The 19,194-nt window shown below is 45.4% G+C and overlaps 1 protein-coding gene across 2 annotated transcripts in view; it reads left to right on the top strand.

The window, feature by feature from the left end:
- Positions 1 to 19,194, top strand: part of RNF157 (ring finger protein 157) — a 225,198-nt gene that overhangs the window by 164,583 nt on the left and 41,421 nt on the right. For both annotated transcript variants that reach the window (XM_082272519.1, XM_082272520.1), the window contains exons 12-15: positions 4,532 to 4,644; positions 8,292 to 8,524; positions 8,652 to 8,757; positions 17,982 to 18,093. In XM_082272519.1, the coding sequence (XP_082128645.1) occupies positions 4,532 to 4,644; positions 8,292 to 8,524; positions 8,652 to 8,757; positions 17,982 to 18,093 (564 nt within the window). The remainder of the gene's footprint in view (positions 1 to 4,531; positions 4,645 to 8,291; positions 8,525 to 8,651; positions 8,758 to 17,981; positions 18,094 to 19,194) is intronic.

Raw genomic sequence — 19,194 nt, 5'->3', positions numbered from 1 at the left:
TCGTGCCGCAGGGGCGCAAGAAATTGGGAAGCCGCTCAGGGCTTATGGAGGGGCTAAAAAGCCATAGTCAGGCAAGACCAAGACCAGCCAGTACGGTTCTGCGGACAAGTCCTCTTCAGCATGAAGGGGTGCCCTCAACCGTTTCTGGGGTGGGGGGACGTCTGCGCTTCTTTCAGGAACCCTGGACTTCCTTCATTCAAGACAAATGGGTTTACAAACTGATTCGTTCTGGGTACAAGATCGAAGATTCCGGGGGACAGGTTCTTTCAGTCAAATCTTCGCCTGTCTCTGGATCGTTTGAAGGAACTCCAGGATGCAGTGCAGGATCAACTTGCTCGGAGTGATTGTGCCAGTTCAAACCTGTTCACGGTGCCCAGGAAAGAGGGCAAGGTGTGTCCATTCTGGACCTCAAGGCTCTGAACCGTTTTGTGTGGGTGCCCAAGTTTTGAATGGAATCCATTCGGTTGGTGGTAGTGTCTTTAAATCAGGGGGGTTTTCTGGCCTCCTTCGATATCAAAGATGCATATCTATACATCCCCATCTATGGGGGACACCAGAGATTTTTCTGCTCAATTTGTGGCGTTACCCTTTGGTCTTGTCTCCGCTGCCAGAGTCTTTACCAAGGTACTTTCCCCAGTATTGGCCTTGTTGCGCCAAAAAGGATTGCGATCCTGGGATATCTGGACGATCTCCTATTGAGAGCGGACTCTCACTCGGCTCTGTTGGGCGACCTGTCAATTACAGCTCAGACCCTTTAGGAATTCGGGTCGACTATCAATTTAAAAAAATCTGCTCTGACGCCTTTAGTGAGGTTGATTTATCTGGGGCTGGCTCTAGATTCCAACTTGGCAAGGGTCTTTCTTCCCCTGGAAAAACTTCAGAAGTTGCAGGGAGCGATCCGGTTTCTGTTGAAAATCGATCTGTCCTCACTACGGACTTGCTTGAGAGCCTTGGGTCTGATGGTATCAACCTTCGAGGTGGTTCAGTTTGCTCAGTCTCACTCGAGACCTCTGCAAAAAGAAATTCTTGCCAAATGGAACAGGCATCCACAGTCTTTAGGCAAAATGAAACGCTTGAGCCGACTCACGAGGTCTGCTCTATCCTGGTGGATCCAGTCGCTGGCATTGTGTCAGGGCAAGTCCTTCCTACCACTGTTTTAGATGGTGGTCGCCACGGACGCCAGCCTGTCAGGGTGGGGTGGAGTGCTGGGGAAGCTCTGTGCCCAGGGGTCCTGGTCAACAGAGGAGTCTTCCTTACCGATCAATATTCTGGAGTTTAGAGAAATCACGCTTTGCCTGATCCACTGGACGAATCAGCTACACGGTTCTCCAGTTCGGATCCAATCGGACAATGCCACAGCTGTGGCTTACATCAAGAGGCACCAAGAGTGTCCTGGCGGCCAAGAAGGTGGCTGAGATTCTGGTATGGGTGGAAGACAATCTTACGGCTCTTATTGGGTGTGGAGAATTGGCAAGCGGATTACCTGAGTTGTTAGGTGCTGGATCAAGAGGAATGGTCCCTTCATCTGGAGGTGTTTCATCTCCTGTGTGTCGGGTGGGGAACTCCGGAGGTAGACCTGTTTGCGGCTCGCCTCAACAAACAAATCCAGAGGTTTGTGGCCAGGTCTCGGGATCCTCTGGCCGACGCCACAGATGCCTTGGTGGCTCCTTGGATCCAGTATCTGGTCGTTCTGGTGGCCCCAGACTGGCCTCGTCGGCCTATGTATGTAGACCTAGTAAAATTGGTCACCGATCCTCCGTGGAGACTTCCTCTGAGGGAGGATCTGCTGTCCCAGGGACCGATCTTCCTTCCTGCTTTACGGTCGCAGGCTTTAACGGCATGGTTGTTGAAAGGCAAGTGTTGAGAGATAGGGGTCTATCTGAATCTGTGATTCCTACCCTGTTGAAGCCGACTTCTAGGAAGATTTATCATTGTACCTGGAAATCATACATTTCATGGTGTGAATCACTGAAGCTGCACCCTCGCTTGTTTTTTATAGTTAGGGTTTTGGCCTATTTACAAAAAGGGGTTGAGCAGCAGTTGGCCTTGGGCACTATTATGGGCCAAGTGTCGGCCTTGGCTATTTACTTCCAACGTCCGTTGGCTGCTAATGCTTTGATTCACACTTTTATTCAGGGGGTGTGCGTCATCTGGCTCCCCCTGAGGAGATCCCGTTGCCTCCGTGGGATCTCAATTTGGTTTTGTCTGTTCTTCAAAAGCCTTCTTTTGAGAACATTAGGGAGATTTCTCTGATTTCTTTATTATTATTATTATACAGGATTTATATAGCGCCAACAGTTTGCTTTACAATGTGAGGGAAGACAATACAGTTACAATACAGTTCAAAACAGGAGGAACTAGAGGGCCCTGCTCGTTAGAGCTTACACCATAAGGTTGCTTTTCTGGTGCCAATTACTTCTGCCCGCAGAGTGTCTGAATTGGCGGCGCTGTCCTGTCGTTCGCCTTTTTTGGTGGTCCACAGAGATTAAGAAAATCCGTCTTTTCTTCCTAAGGTGGTGTCTGATTTCCATCTAAATGAAGACATTGTGTTGCCTTCTGTCCTAAGACTAAGCATCCCAAGGAAATTGCTTTGTACTCTTTGGATGTGGTTCGGGCGATCAGAGTTTACCCGACGGTCACTGAGTCTTTTAGGAAATCAGATGCTCTTTTTGTCCTTACTGAGGGATCTCCTAAATGTTTGGCTGCGTCTGCTGCGACTATATCCAGATGGATCAGGCAGACGGTGGTTCAGGCTTGTTCATTGAAAGGTCAGGTTCCTTCTTTCCCTGTGAAGTTGCATTGTACTAGAGTGCTGAGTGCCTCTTGGGTTTTTCACCATCAGGCCTCAGTAGTGCAAGTTTGTAAGGCAGCGACTTGGTCTTCTGTGCACACATTTAGAAAATTCCACAAGGTAGATTTGTTGGCATCTTCGGATGCATCCTTTTGCTGCATGGTTTTGCAGGCTGCTGTTTAAAATAGACTTGTTTGTTTCTCTTTAAGGGTTTTTTTCATGGGTGAGCTCCTGTTGTTCCTGGTTGAGCTTCATGTTACCCAATTGGCTAAGTTTAGCCTTTGGAGTTTATGTTAACTATTTAGTTTGCGTTCTTCCCACCCCTCATGCCTACACTGCTTTGTGACGTCCCAATGGTATAAGAAGCATAAGAGCTACGTCTGTCAATGGATGATAGAGAAAAATTGATTTTTGTAAGAACTTACCGTAAAATCCTTTTCTCTGAAGTCCATTGACAGACGCAGCATCCGCCCCTCTGATATGGGGATGGTTTGTGTCGTCTTCTCACTGCTTGCAATGAAACTGGTATGCTTGAGCAGGGTGTGTGGGGTTATGCCTATAGGGAAAGCCCCCATAGGTGTGGTAAACAGTTTTTTTTCCTTCCTAGTACTTCTCCTGTAGGGGGCAGCATAACCCAATGGTATAAGAAGCATACGAGCCGCATCTGTCAACGGACTTCAAAGAAAGGGGTTTTTTCGGTAAGTTCTTACAAAAATCCAGTTATATTTTCCTATCTATTTACTAATGCTAGCGGCATAAAGATTAAAAATAGTCCATGTTGATTGAGAGAGTGAAATTCCACTTAAGACTGGTAGGCTGCAATATATAACATTTTGGTTCTTGGGTTTGGATACACTTTAACTATTATGGCAATAACTCCCCAAGTAGCTTGCAGTTCATTTACACTTCAAGAAAGAAGTGGCTACCTCCAAGGCAAGCCCGTTCTGAATGAATACATTGCAATATATGATGCAAGTTAGGGAACACACTTTGCAGGGGTGTCTTGATGCTGCAATGTAGCTTCACAAATGTTTCAAAGCTCTGGTTTTAACTTTAATGCTAAAGTGGATGTTAACCTTGAACTTCTCCCATTTGCTACCATTTGCTCTGGTAAATACTCCACTGAAAATGTTCTGTTGTATCTGTTTAATAAGTGTAAAAATTGACCTGTAGATCATGTCAAAAATTCAGAGCTGTTTCTGCGTTTTGTGCACATTTCCTATGTTATCTCACAGAGTCTAATCTAATCTAATTAGCCCTCCTTGTTTATATCTTGGGACTGCAGAATGACTACTTTCTGTTGTGGAGAATTGGATAGGGGCTGGGTTTAAGTAGTTTAGCAAAAGACAACTGGGCAGGGCTGACACCACTCAGTGTGTTAACCCAAAACAGACTTAGTAGCTGAGTGCATTTCTGTCAGGTTATGTATTTTTCTGTGCTTGCAAGGTCCTTAAAGGGATAAGAGATGGGGAAATGTATTAAAGAGATATACTGTGTTTTTTTTTTTTGTTTTGTTTTTTTTACATTAGCTTAACATACATAACATATTTTCAGTTATTACATTTTTCCTCACTTTCTGTCTTAGTTACACGTCAAAAAAAAAAATACTGATAGAAGGTCTAACTGATCCTAACCCTTCTAAAACTTGGATTTTATTGCTGCCGATGTCCTTGCTGCAGATATTCCCCTGACTTCCTGTCCTTATTTATATCTTGTTTATTCTTCATATTCTTCCTGCAGCTTTCCGAGCCCTTCTTCAGATTCGGGCAATGAGAAAACTCCCTGGTCCTCATTCGCCTGCTGGATTCAGCCCTATCATTGCAGCCCCAACCTCAGACTCAGAAGAGCACACGGTGAGTGTAGCTTACGACTTCTGAAAGGCATTTTAATCGTTTTGGTATAAGCATAAACATACTAGGGCATCTTCGATTTTAATTTATTTTTATGATTTAAGTAAAATTGCTTCTGTGTTTTATAAGTGCCAATCCTCATTCACCAATATTTTTTGTTTTGTTTTGTTTTTTTGACTCTAGGGAAAAAAATTGATAAATACGCATATGTTTGCAAGGAAAAAATGTGCATTTATTTTTTTTTTTATTGAAAAGCCTGCAAAGCATTGCACCCACAAACAGTGGATTTAGGGTGCAGTGTCAGGATCCTGCAGACACATCCTCCAGCTTTCTGCCAGTTGTACTTCCGTACTGGCTTAAGCTCGATACACACTATACAGGGCTGGCCCAAGACATTGTGCTGCCTGGGTCCGAGAATAAAATGCTGCCCCCCCCCCAAAAAAAAAATCACGCCCTCCAAGATGCCCCCACATTCTATAGGACTATGAAAGCAGTCAGAGGGGTGTGAGTGTGTACGGAGTGACAGCAAGAGCAGGACAGAGCAGTAGACACTAGGCAGATGAGCGCACCAGGCTTTCTATTGTCTATAGTGCCACAGTGCCCTGCAGTGCTGTGGGCATGGTACAGGAGAATGCAGTGCTGTGGGCATGGTACAGAAGAATGCAGGGCTGTAGGCATGGTACAGGAGAATGCAGTGCTGTGGGCATGGTACAGGAGAATGCAGGGCTGCAGACATGGTACAGGAGAATGCAGGGCTGTGGGCATGGTAAAGGAGAATGCGGGGCTGTGGGCATGGTGCAGGAGAATGCGGGTCTGCGGGCATGGGGCAGAAGAATGCGGGTCTGCGGGCATGGTGCAGGAGAATGCGGGTCTGCGGGCATGGTGCAGGAGAATGCAGGACTGCAGACATGTTACATGAGAATGTATGAAAGCAGTCAGAGGGGTGTGAGTGTGTACGGAGTGACAGCAAGAGCAGGACAGAGCAGTAGACACTAGGCAGATGAGCGCACCAGGCTTTCTATTGTCTATAGTGCCACAGTGCCCTGCAGTGCTGTGGGCATGGTACAGGAGAATGCAGTGCTGTGGGCATGGTACAGAAGAATGCAGGGCTGTAGGCATGGTACAGGAGAATGCAGTGCTGTGGGCATGGTACAGGAGAATGCAGGGCTGCAGACATGGTACAGGAGAATGCAGTGCTGTGGGCATGGTACAGGAGAATGCGGGGCTGCGGGCATGGTACAGGAGAATGCGAGGCTGCGGACATGGTACATGAGAATGCGGGACTGCGGACATGGTACAGGAGAATGTAGGGTCTGCGGGCATGGTGCATGGGAATGCAGGGCTGTGGGCATGGTACAGGAGACGGACATGGTACAAGAGAATGCGGGGCTGTGGGCATACTACAGGAGATGCAGTGCTGTGGGCATGTACCATGCCCGCAGCACTGCATCTTCTGTAGTATGCCTGCAGCCCCGCATAATGACAGGTAGTGTGCAGTCTCACTTACCTGTTCCTAAAGGGCGCTTTAGAATTTAAAAATGGCGCCACACGTCCACGGCCGGGCTGACATGCACACTGCGCATGCGCCGCCGCTCGGGAAAGCTAATACATGTTCGGCTATTCCCGGAAATAGCCGAGCGTTTACGGGCTTTGCCGAGCGGCGGCGCATGCGCAGTGTGCATGTCGGGCCAGCCGCTGACCTTTTTTTTTTTTTTTTTTTTTTTGCGATAGGCTTAGAAGAGAATTGCCGCCTGGGACCCATGGTCCCACCGGGACCCATGGTAGGGCCGGCCCTGACACTATAGAACTTTTGTTGATAGATTTCCTTTAGATTTATCTTCAGCTATGTAGTGCAAAGGCCTGCCTGATTGCATAAAAATTGAAAGTGTTTAGGTCTGATCTAATATTATATGGTTTTGGTAAATCTAAAGGAAAAAATCTAAAGGAAATTGTATAGTGTGTATTCAGCTAGTTTAGAAAGCTGTAGGAAGTTTCAATGGACTACAAGTGCTCTGACCAGCTCACTCATAGTCCATAGAGAACTGAAAATCCATCTGCTGCAGTGGTAGACCGGATTTGTAGTTTATTCATCTACAGATCCCTGTGAATGAATGACACAGATTTGTGGGTGGAGCCCTGCACAGCTGCATCGACTTTAAAGGTGACAGCAGAGGGAAAGGAATCTATGCACACAAGAACATCCAGATCTCCAGCTTTCCCCTTGAAATCTAAAAGCCTAATTCCAGGGGTAAAACAATGTTTCCAAATACAAGATTCATGTGTAATTCTACTTGGATATTAGTGCTTTTGTGTGTTGTTTACATGTTTGTGCAGTAACCAAGCTTAAAAAAGCACCTGTGCTTTTCCTCAGTGCAGGAGATTCCTGTAATAAAGACTGGTCACTGCTATGCTCTCTCTTTGTGCAGGGTGATTGGTCTTGTATTTGCCCCTCCTGTAGTTTTCCACAGGCAGCCTGTAGTGGGTTGAGTTGCTGGATCCCTTCCACAACTTTGTCTCTCTGCACATGCTATATACAGTATAGCACAGTGTTGATATCACCGTTACTTGTACAAGGAAATATCTGGGTTTTCAAAGGCATTAGGTGCAAAGTCGAGTTCAACCTTAGGCCCTTTTCACAAGATTGGGCGGATCTTGTCCGCTTGCCTGTTTCTCAGGCAGACCCGATCAGGCCACCTATTGACCTCTACGCTGAGGCGGATTGTCAGGTGACATGTGTCCGCTGACAACCACCTGGCATCTGATCCGACAAGATCCACTGAAAACAGACGTATGGCGATACGTGCACCATCCGTCCAGCGGGTCGGATCAGATGAAAACGGACAGGCTGTACATTTTCATCCGATCCCCCCTTTAGAGGAGAGCGGGACTCTGACAGGTCCGTCTCTGCACAGTGAGTGGAGATGGATCTGTGATCCAGTCTATCATTGGAGTGATTTAGAACTTATACTGGGCTCTTTTTTTATGCTTCTGGCAGGTGAATGTAGTGGCTGAGGTGCAATTGAAATGTGTTGCTGAGAAGGGGGCATTAAAATTAAAAGAGAAGTATGGGTTTCTCTTTTGTTTCCCATTTATACTTACCTAGGTGGATGCAGAATCGGTCAGATGCGGCATCTGTCCAATCACTCAGTTCTGACAGCTCCCTGAGCAGAGAGCTGCTGCCTGTCAGTCAGCAGCTCTCTGCTCTTCTCCCTCCTCGCACACTGGAACGCTGAGCTGTGGAGGGGCGGGTAGCGGCAGGCTCAGGCTCTCAGCGGCTGTCTGAGAGACTAAGCCGGTTGTCGGTCTAGTCACCTGACAGATCCCAGCTCCGTGGTTGTGATGATGCGATGCCTGGACTGACATCTGTCAACAGGTAGTGGACTAATATGTTCCAGGTTTATATGTTCTCCTTTATTTAGCTATAATAAGGTAGGTCAGACTTCATAGATAGAAAAGAAAATGTGGTGGGGGGTTACTTGTGTACAGCACCAAAACATGAACTACTGATGATATACACTTCTCACCGTTGTCATTAATTTTTCCTCTCTACCTCTACATTTCCTATAACTCTCATTATATGACTGTTCCATTTTTACTATCCCTATTCCTACTCACTCTTCCTTTTCTCTTTATTACCTTCCCTGTATCAGTCAGCTGAACATGTTCCCCCTGGTTATGAGGTGGTTTCCCTCCTGGAAGCTTTGAATGGACCCCTGACACCATCACCATCTGCCCCTCCATTGAGGGCTCTGGGGGAATCTCGGCGGCCTGGTGTGCTCCCGTCATATGGCAGCGATATTCAGCTCCCCCACCTACGGATGCACTCGCCTCTGCAGCACCTATGTGGCAGCCAAGCTCTAAAACTAAAGAAAAGTATTTCCAGGTACATCAACATACATTGTTTGCAATAGTATTTTTCGTAAAAATGCCCAGGCTTGTTTATTGAATGATATGCAGTCTGTCATTGTTTACAGTCTTTTTGGAATTTAGATGATACCATTCCTTTCCAGGTCAATTTCCCAGAATTCCTCTGTGTTACAAGAAGATGAGATGGAGAAATCATTTAGTGAAGCAGAGATTCGAAGTCCCAGGAAAAAAACACCTCAACTTGCCGAGGTCAGTAAAGGGTTTCAAATTGCTCAAATGCATTCAAATTTATGTTGGATAATTTACCAACCTCTGTGAATTAGTGGGGTTTTAGGATAACATGCAAGGCTTGCATTCTGTTGCATATAAAAGTCATGGAACAAGTTAATCACAGTATCCCTAACCCTTTTGTTGCCTGGCCCATTTTTTAAACAAAATGCACAGTTTTGGCCTGAAGAATACTTAAAATTCTCAAAACATGATATATTTAGTGAAGGGTTAAACTTGTAAAACAAAAAGATGGTAGTTAAAAAATGTTATGTTGTAAGCTGTTTATCAAACTTACATTTTCATTAAAAAATACATTAAACCTTATTTCTCTATCGTTCATTGACGGACGCAGCTCCATATAATTCTTAAACATTGGGTTATGCTGCCCCTTACAGGAGTAGAAAACTAGGCAGGAAAAAGCTTTACCACGCCTATGGGGCACTCGGTATAGGCATACACCCACACACTCTGCTATAGGCTTCAGTTTGTTCCTGCCTAGTTTAGGCGTAGGACCTATTTCCTGGCTGGAACTTTGGTCTTAGCTTGTCTTTTTTATTTTAAAGGGAACCTTTGTTAAAAATTTAATTTTTTTTAGCTAGTTATGTTCCTGAGAGAACTGCAATCAACAGCCGGCCTGGGTTTCGGACTGGATATGCTAAATCCTTAAGGTCTACCAGCCCGGCCAGCGAGCATGTGCAGGTTATAGCCGAGTGCTAGGCCTCACCATGACAGAGCCCCAATGGACGGGGGCTGGCCCGCGAGTTAAACACCTCGCCGGGACGCACGCGACCTGGTTTGGCCTGAGTGGCAGCATACCCTTTGGTCGTCAGCACCTCCACCTCGAGTGGAGAGGTAGTCTGTCTGGAGTGGCGCCCATCCGATTACGTTGGTATGGTGAGTAGTAGTGTCCCATAATTCTTGCCGGTCTCTGGGTGGACATGGGCCCCTCCTTGGGATGGTTGGACCCCTGGGTTCCCTTCCATTCTCCCAGCTCTAACAGTCACGGTGGTCTTTTGGCCCCAGATCGGGCCCCGAATTTAGACCACGGCTTTGGGGCCTACTCCAGGCTGGCTGACCAAGCTGCTGACCAGGCGGTTTGAGCTGCTGACCGGGGTGATAGAGCAACAGATGGGCATCCTTTTCCTCCTCCTCAGGGGGTGGACATATGGACTGCCTGGCACCCCCCTTGAACCAGGGGGTGCCGTGGAGACATTGTTGTGTGGGGTACTCTGCCTGCGCGTCTGTGTCATGGCTAGCCCTCTCTTTCCCTTTATAGGGGGCTATGTCCTCTTATGTCATTTATGGTCTTTAGCCAGCATCTCCTTGCGAGACTACGGTCGGCAACCTCCCCTGCTTGTTATGCTCCCAGGGTGAGCTTAGCATATAGCGACTTTATTAGGTCTGCGTCCACTCACTTTGTGTGCTCTGCAGTGAGTATGATTCCTTTTTTACTGCACATGCAAGGGCGCGCTGGTGGATGCACTGATTGTATCGGTGCAGAAAATGTTAACATGGGGGGGGGGGATGCCGGTCCCCTCGGGGCTGGCAGTTCCCCTAAAGGCGGCAAAGGTACTCCCTTTTCCTGCCTACTGTGACAAAACTGTTGCGTGTCAGTGGCGTTGTTCTAAATGCAATAATGGTAACCACACATGATGTGGTTAAAAAGCTGGTCTGCGGATTAGTCTTCTAAAAAGGCTCTACAGATCTCCCCTTTATGGGGGACCGCCTATTTGGGTATTTGTTGGAATTCGCTAAGGGCAAGTCACTGCGTAATAGATGGGGCCTTATTTTTCTGCACACAGGCGGCCTCTTTGTGAATTTGGCACACAGGAGAAAGGACCTATGCCATTTAGGTCATCTGGGGGTTCCAAGAAGACGTGGTCGGGTAGGCCGAGAACAGGCCCCTCCAGATCGGCGGACAAATCTACGTCTGGGGTAGGGGTAGGTCTTTGTTTCCTGTCCAGAACCATGGACCTCCTTGATTCAGGATAAATGGGCCCACGAGCTGCTCCGATCGGGTTTCACAATCAAATTCAGGTCCCGTCCAATATACACCTATCTTCAGATCAGTTAAGGGATCTACGAGAGGCGGTGCAAGATCTGCTGTCACAAAGGTTGGTTGTGCCAATTCCCTCTCGGGAACACTTTCAAGGGTTTTATTCAAACCTGTTTACTGTTCCCAGAAAAGAAGGAAAACTGTGTCCAATTCTGGATCTCAATCGATTCGTGCGGGTCCATAGGTTTCGAATGGATTCCAATCGCCCTGTAGTGGCGCTCCTACACCAAGGGGACTTTTTGGCCTCTATCGATATCGAGGACGCAAATCTTTGCGTCCCTATTTATGCTGGACACCAGCATTTTCTCTGCTTCGCTGTAGGAGAGGAACATTGTCAATTTACGGCGTTACCTATGGTCTCACCTCCACCCCCAGGGTCTTCTCCAACGTGTTGGTATTACTGTAACAGCAGTAGATTGCGTTACTGGGGTACCTGGACGATCTCCTCTTAAGAGCAGACTCGCATTCAGTCCGGTTGGGCAACTTGCCAATTACTGTATGGACTTTGCAAGAGTTTGGTCGGAACATCAATTTAAAAAAATCTGCTCTGGTCCCATCTTCAAAGCTGGATTATCTGGGTCTGACTCTAGACTCAGCTTTTGGTGAGGGTGTTTCTTCCCCCTTGAGAGCTGCAAAAGTTGCAGAAGGCGATTCACCAGCTGTTCACCAGCAACCTGTTCTCTCTGCGGACTTGCATGGGAGTCTTAGGTCTGATGGTGTCGACCTTTGAGGCTGTTCCGTTTGGAAGGGTCTCATGTGGAACTGAGCAAGGGGAAATTCTTGTCAAGTGGAACAAAGATCCAAAATCCTTGTACACTATGATTCGGTTGAGTCAAAGCACAAGGAGTGCTCTCTTGTGGTGGCTTCACTTGTTTGCCCTACGCCAGGGCAAATCCTTCCTTCCATTGTATTGGACCATGGTAACCACGGATGCCAGCCTGTCGGCTGGGGACGAGTGCTTTTGGGAAGCCTGTATGTCCGGTGGTCCTGGACCGTGGAGGAGTCCAGACTGCCGATCAATATTCTGGAACTGAAGCTTTGCCTGAGTCACTGGACAAATCATCTGCAGGGATGTCCAGTTCTGTTTCAATCAACGTCAATCATCAAGGGGGCACCAAGAGTGTCCTGGCAGCCCGGAAGGTGGCCGAGATCCAATAATAGGCAGAAAGATTTCTTCCAGCCCTTTCCACCGTGCATATCCCAGGAGTGGAGAACTGGCAGACTGATTACCTGGGTCGTCAGGTGTTGAATCAGGGGTAATGGTCCCTGCACCCGGAGGTGTTTCACCTGCTATATGTCCATTGGGGGACACCCGACATCGACCTGTTAGCCTCTCGACTCAACAAGAAGGTACAGAGGTTTGTAGCCAGGTCTCGGGATCTTCTGGCTGACGCCACAGACAATTTGGTGGCTCCTTGGGGTCAGTATCGACTGATTTATGCGCTCCCTCCTCTGAAGCTCCTGCCGAGGATTCTGCGCAGAATAGAGGTGGAAGTGATTCTGGTCATTCTGGTGGCCCTAGACTGCCTCACCAGTCTTGGTATGCAGATCTGGTAAGGTTGGTCGCCGATGCTCCTTGGAGACTTCCCCTCAGGGAAGATCTGCTGTCTCAAGGGCCGATCCTCCATCTTGCTTTACAGTCACTGGCTTTAATGACATGGCTGTTAAAAGCCAGGTGTTGAAGGACAGGGGTGTTTCTGACTCAGTGATTCCTGCACTGTTGAAGATTGGATAATCTACCTCCAGGAAGATCTATCCACGTACGTGGAAATCGTACATCTCGTGTGAATCGCTGAAGGTGCAACCTCGCTTTTTTCTGGTGGCTAGGATTTTGGTCTTTCTCTAAAGAGTGGTTGAACAGCGGTTGGCCTTGGGTACTGTCTGTTCTTCAAAAACCTCCCTTTGAGAACATTAGGGAGATTTCTCTGCTTATACTGTTACTGAAGGTAGCCTTTTTGGTGGCTATTACCTCTGCTTGAAAAGTATCTGAATTGGCGGCGCTATCCAGCTGTTCACCTTATCTGGTGGTCCACAGAGATAAAGTGGTACTTCGACCTAATCAGTCGTTTCTTCCTAAGGAATTGTCTACATCTGCTGTGAACATATCCAGATCGATCAAGCAGACGGTGGTACAGGCTTATTCAGTGAAGGGTCAGGTTCCACCTTTCCCTGTGAAGGCTCATTCTACTAGGGCGCTGAGTGCTTCATGGGCTTTTCGCCATTAGGTGTCAGTGATACAAATTTGCACGGCGGCAACTTAGTCGTCTGTGCACACATTCACAAAATTCTATAAAGTAGATGTCGGATGCTTCTTTTGACCGCAAGGTTTTGCAGGCTGCTGTTTGAAAGAGACCTAAGTCTCTTTGAGGGTGTTTGATCCAGGTGAGCTCCAGTTGTTCCTGGTTGAGCTCCATATTCACTGGTTGGCTATCGTTTTAGCCTTTTTTGGGAATTACATTCTTTTTCTGCATTGTTTTCCCACCCCTCATGCAAATACTGCTTTGGGACGTCCCAATGGTCAAGAATTATATGAAGCTGCGTCTGTCAATGAACGATGGAGAAAACTGGATTTTTGACTTACTGTAAAACTCTTTTCTCTGAAGTTTATATTGGGCAGACTAGATGGGCCAAATGGTTCTTATCTGCCGACACATTCTATGTTTCTATGTTTCTATGAAGTTCATTTACAGATACAGCACCCGCCGCTCTATCTTGAGTGGGTTTTTCCTCTAAACACTGCTTGCAACAAAACTGAAGCCTATAGCAGAGTGTGTGGGTGTATGCCTGCAGGGAGGGCCCCATAGACGTGGTAAAGCTTTTTCCTGCCTAGTGTTCTACTCCTGTAGGGGGCAGCCTAACCCAATGGTCAAGAATTATATGGAGCTGCGTCTGTCAATGAACTTCAGGGAAAAGGATTTAACGGTAAGTCAAATATAATGATTTGTAAAATAATAATTATGAGATTTACAGAGTGGATACCAATTATATTAAGTCTTTGATCCACTCCCGCTGCCTACTTACAGTGACTTTGGTCACATCTGTCCATTTGACCCTCACTTGCTGCAGTTGTGTTTAGTGGCTGATGATTTCCTATTTCATTCCCCACATTGGTCACTTGTCTATACACATGCAGAGGACACTTGTTATAGGCCGATCCACATGGCCATCAAGAGACTACATCTCTTCCGTTCTACTCTTATCTCTTCAGCTCTACTCTTTATACCATTATCAAGCATGCTACATGTGGTAAGCACATCTATTTTCTTCAATGGAAGAAGCCCAATGAACATACTTGCAGTCTACCCTCTCACTATCGTTAACATTTGCCCACTCCAGCAGCATCCATGTCCAGACCCACCAAGCTTGGCCTGCATTCTACCCATAAGTTTTGGGGCTCAAAGTCTGCCAATCATCTGACAAACCCTTCCTTAGCATGAAGGTGCTTCCCCATTTTCCAAAGTTTATCCTTTGGGGGATGGTCTCCATATTGTAGTTTCACTCCCTTCCCCCTCCTTGGTTTCTCACCTTCTTTCTGTGTCACTGTACAGATTAGCAGATCTCCATTGAGCCCTCTTGTTTCTTCTGAATCAATTTGTCATCACCCCAGTTTCTGTGGCAGAACCTTTTTTAGAGGAGTTTACACCAGCCTGTTCACAGTTCGTAAACCCAAATGGGGAATTCAACTCACCTTGCATCTAAAAGCACTAAATGTCTTCATTCAAGCTCAGGCATTCTGTATGGAATCCACAAGGTATGTAATTACCTCCCTTAACCAGGGAGACTTTCTAACTTCAGGTGGAAATCAAAGGCATATTCCTTTAAGTCTCCATCTTTGCTGCGTATCAGCATTTCCTACACTTTGCTGTGGAACCCCTACTTTACTAAATCACCAAGGTTCTGGACCCAGTAATAGTCCTGCGGGTTTCTCATGGCATCCCCATTGTGTGATGATTAGACAACCTCCTTTTGAGTAAACAGTCAGCACAGGCTCTGTTGGCATAGGTGTCCAAACATTACTGCAGTTTGGATGGATCCTAAACCTTCAGAAGTTATTGCTAGTGCCATCTCATTGTATGGAGTATCTTGGTTTAGTCCTTGACTTGGTGCATACAAAGAATGTTTCTCCCATATAAGAAACTTCAGACTCTCTGGTCCCAGACTCTTTCTCTCCAGTCCAGAAATCATCCAGCTCTCTGTTTTTGCATAAAAGTCTTGGGTCTGAATGTAGGTTTCTTTGAGGCAGTGCCCTTTGTCCAGTTTTACTCCAGACCTCTATAACACAAACTTACATCATCATGGGACAAGTCAGTCCAGTCCATGAACAGACTGACTTGTTTGGCACCAAAGACTAGGTTGTCTCTGGCTTGGAGGCTTAGAATCCCGCTCACGAATCAGGGAAATTCTTCGGCCCCATTTTTTGGAAGATCCCCAAGATGGATGCCTGGGTAGGAATCCTAGGACTTTGTCATCAAAGGACAACCATCTCCTGAACAACATCCTGGAGCTTCAGGCAATTTTGGCTGTCTTTGCAGCACTGGACCATCCTGGTGGATGGTCATCTAAACCTGATTCAGTTGGACAACACTTGTAGCCATCACGTCTGTGAGGCGAGTGTCTGAACTGGTGGCCATATCCTGCAAGTAACCTTTTTTGTTTTCACATAGAGAAAAGATGGTGTTAAGTCCCAGGACTTCCTCCCTAAGGTAAATTCTGCCTTTCACCTCAACCAGGTCATCATCATTCTTCCATCCCTCTGTCCAGCTTCTTTTTCCCCAAAGGAAATTTACCTCCAGATGTGGTTTGGTCTGTAAAAGTCTATCTCTCAACCACTGCTTTTTTCAGAAATACAAATTTTCTTTTTGTCATCCTGTATTTTCTGCAAATAGGTACACCAGTTTTTCGATCCACCATTTCTAGTTTGCATATGTTTACACCCTTTCCCATCAAGGTACACTCTACTAGATCTGTGAGTGCTTCTTGGTTTGGCATTAGGCAACTGTTTCCCAGATTTGCAAGGCTGACACCTGGTCTTCTGTTCACATTTTCTAAACTTTACTAGGTGGACGTTGAGGCCTCCTGTGCCAGCTTTGAATGCAAGGTCCTTCAAGTGGCTCTTTGACCTGCAGGCAAGTCCCAGTTTTCTGTTGTTTACTTGGGCTTGTTAGCATTTGTTAGCTGTGTTGCACACCCCTCATTTGGACTGTTTTCAGATGTCCCGAAAGTTAAAGTCCTTATGTGTCACTCAATAGAAGAGAAAGAAGACAGTTTTTTTTTTTCTTTTTTGAGTCATTCCTCTGTTTATGATCCTGTACTGGGTTCTGCTTTGCTACAAAACTGAAGCATGTTAATAATAAGAGACGTATCTCAGGCTGGCCTACAGTTTTTGTTTGCCAGTGTCCAATCCTCCTGTAAGCGGTAGCATAAACTGAAGGTGAAAGACTTCCTGTGTCACTCAATGAACTCTAGAAAAAGGATTTAACGGTAAGACAAATTTTCAGTTTTTCTGTAATATACTGATATGATCCTTTGTGAATTAGAGTTTGGGTTGAATTATCAGTTTTTATATCTAATTTGTTTACGTGATTCATTAAAACATAAGGAACTTGTCAGTATCTCAAGCAAAGAATTAAAAACTTTAATCAAACATGACAATTTATTTGAAAACTGATTGTAATGTGTGTAGCCAATGTTGGATTAAAGCAGTGCCAGATATCAGAACATTGGGATTGGTGATGCAGTTATTATGAGAGAGTACAGAGCCAATAAAAAAAAAAAAAGACAAATTTTAAATACTTTTGCTTTATCTGCATTTAGATTTGGTGAATATGCAAAATCTGTTTTTAGTTGTGTTATATATAATTATCTGTGATTCTTCTTAAAGGGTTTGTTTCCCCAACATTTCATATTCCTGATATGTCCCTGATATACCATGTACTTGTATAAGAAAGTGTCCTGTACTCTTTTTGTATTGCTTCCTTTGTATGAAATTCCTGGTGTTACTGTCAGTCCATCTGCTTTCCAATAAATAACTGACCATGCTAAGCAGGAGAGCACAGCATAGTCAGTTCTCGATCTGTGCTGGGAACCTTGCCTGCTCTCCTCCAATGATCAGACTTGCCTTGACACACCCCCTCCCCTTGTACAACTATTCACCGGGAAGCTCAGTATACTGTTGCTGCTCCTCTCCCCAGCTCTTATGCAGCTGAGAACAAAAATTTTAATTTACTTAAATGTAAAACTCACCTGCAAATCAAATGGCTGCCTATGCTCACTTCTCTAGCTGGCCTTTTTATTTAAAAGTGGCCTCTTCACTGCTCACAGACTCCTGCAAGTATTTAATTACTTTTAGGATGTGAGAACAACCTGCTCCCCCACTGCTCACTGTAGCTTCTCCTACTGGCTCATATGTTACTACAGGATATACAGACTGGCGGGAGGAACCACAGAAAATGGTGGGGAAAACAGATATTTGACCCATCCAACGGGTCAAATACTTGCAGAGGAAAGTAAGCAATGAAGCAGAGGCTTTTAAAGAAACAAGCCTCTGGAAAGGTAAGCATAGGACCACAGTTCACAATTTACTTGTTGCAATAAATACCAGCATTGATACTAGTATAAGGGAGCGGCATACAAAATATCCAATACATTGATGATAACTGGCCGCATGCCAAATATTACACAGGTAATAATCCATAGCCTCTTTTGTCTCTGCAAAAAGTCCTTAGCATATAAGCCACAAAATATATTTTTATCTGGTCAGGATGAAGTATTTGCAGTATCAAAGAGGAACAGGGAGGTGGGAGCCGAGATCTACACAGGCTTCAAGTCTGCCAGCACTTTATCAAGCTTTCAGATTTCTATTACTCCACCATTTAGGCTGGCGCACATATTCCCATGCTTTACAATAACCCAGTTTCCTAAGAATTCCAAAAAGCATGAATGAGAATTCAGTCTACGTTAAACATTTTTCCAGGCACCATTTTATTATATTGGATACTACATCTTGCTCTTTATCTTGGTAACATTTTCTATCTATAGGTGGCAATATAGTAAAAAAACCTTATGAAGCCACACAGGAAAAAATAAACTTGAGTACTGCTATTGGAGAAAAATAAGTTCACATTCACTGTTTTGTGTTTTACCCCAGGAGTCTGGAGCTACCCCAGAGAGCGAAAACCTGACTCTGTCTTCTTCCGGAGCCATTGACCAGTCTTCCTGTACAGGGACACCCCTTTCTTCCACCATCACCTCTCCTGAAGGTCAGGGACTATGTATTAATTCTTTGATTAATCAATAAAGTGTTATACTCTCTTAAGGGGCTCATGCAGTCACAGGCCATAAACGCACAAAGGCCACCATGTATACGGCTATGCCTTTTTTTTTTTTTTTTTTTTACACTTTTCACTTTCTAACTGGAGACCTAAAAGTGTCATAGGACAGTCCCCATTTGCTTCACGTTGCAGCTGTCCTCAGGTAGTGAAAAATATCAGAATACAAAAGAAGGGGGGAATTTCTTTTGAACACATGTACTGAAGTAGGTTCTGCCACCGTCCCTATATGTATAATGTATAAGGGGTTGCTGGTGCCTCAGACCAGATCGAGTGGGACTTTATGGGCAAGTAAGAGGTATATAGAGCAATTAGCATTATATCACTTGAAAAGAATAGGTAGATAATTATTAAAATACAATAGTATTTAATCTGTAAATACCAGTAGTATATACAACAAGCATTAAGTGACAGTAGTGCTTGGGACAGAGGCCCAAGTGTGAGGAAAAGAAAGATGATTCCGTGGAATCAGTGACAATGGTGTTATCGGGTGACTAAACCAATGGATTTTTTGTTGTTGTTGTCCCTTGAATGTTGAAATGGGACATAATCCCGGAAAAAATCCTAAATTGCTGACGCGTTTCGGCTCTCTTGTGGGCCTTTCTCAAAGCGTTCAGTCACTCAGTCTATGGTCTATAGAGGTAATATAAGGTATAATATGTAAGGATAATTTAAAACAAATCCTTGAGATAATTTATTCTTAGTGTTGAAAATAATAATTACATACATGGGTGCAGCCATTACTTCCGCGCAGAGGCCCCTGTATCCGTTCACAGTCACAGCGGGAATCGTGTAATGCAGGGCCTAGGATTATAATTGTATTGTTTCTTACAGTATAATTCAGATGGATCATGTAAATATATATGTATGTATTTTTATATATATATTCCTCCACTTACAGTTTGAATGCACTGGTGGGAGGTTGTTCCCCTCCCCTCCCCTCGGGAGGCACGTCACCCACGATCACAAAAACCGAATGCCTAAAGTTACTTTTATGGCACTTGAAAGAATTCATATACCACATCGTGGGGT

Source organism: Pelophylax lessonae (assembly GCF_965119305.1).
Source record: "Pelophylax lessonae genome assembly, chromosome: 11".
NCBI lineage: Eukaryota > Metazoa > Chordata > Amphibia > Anura > Ranidae > Pelophylax > Pelophylax lessonae.
This window is presented reverse-complemented; position numbering and strand designations above follow the sequence as displayed.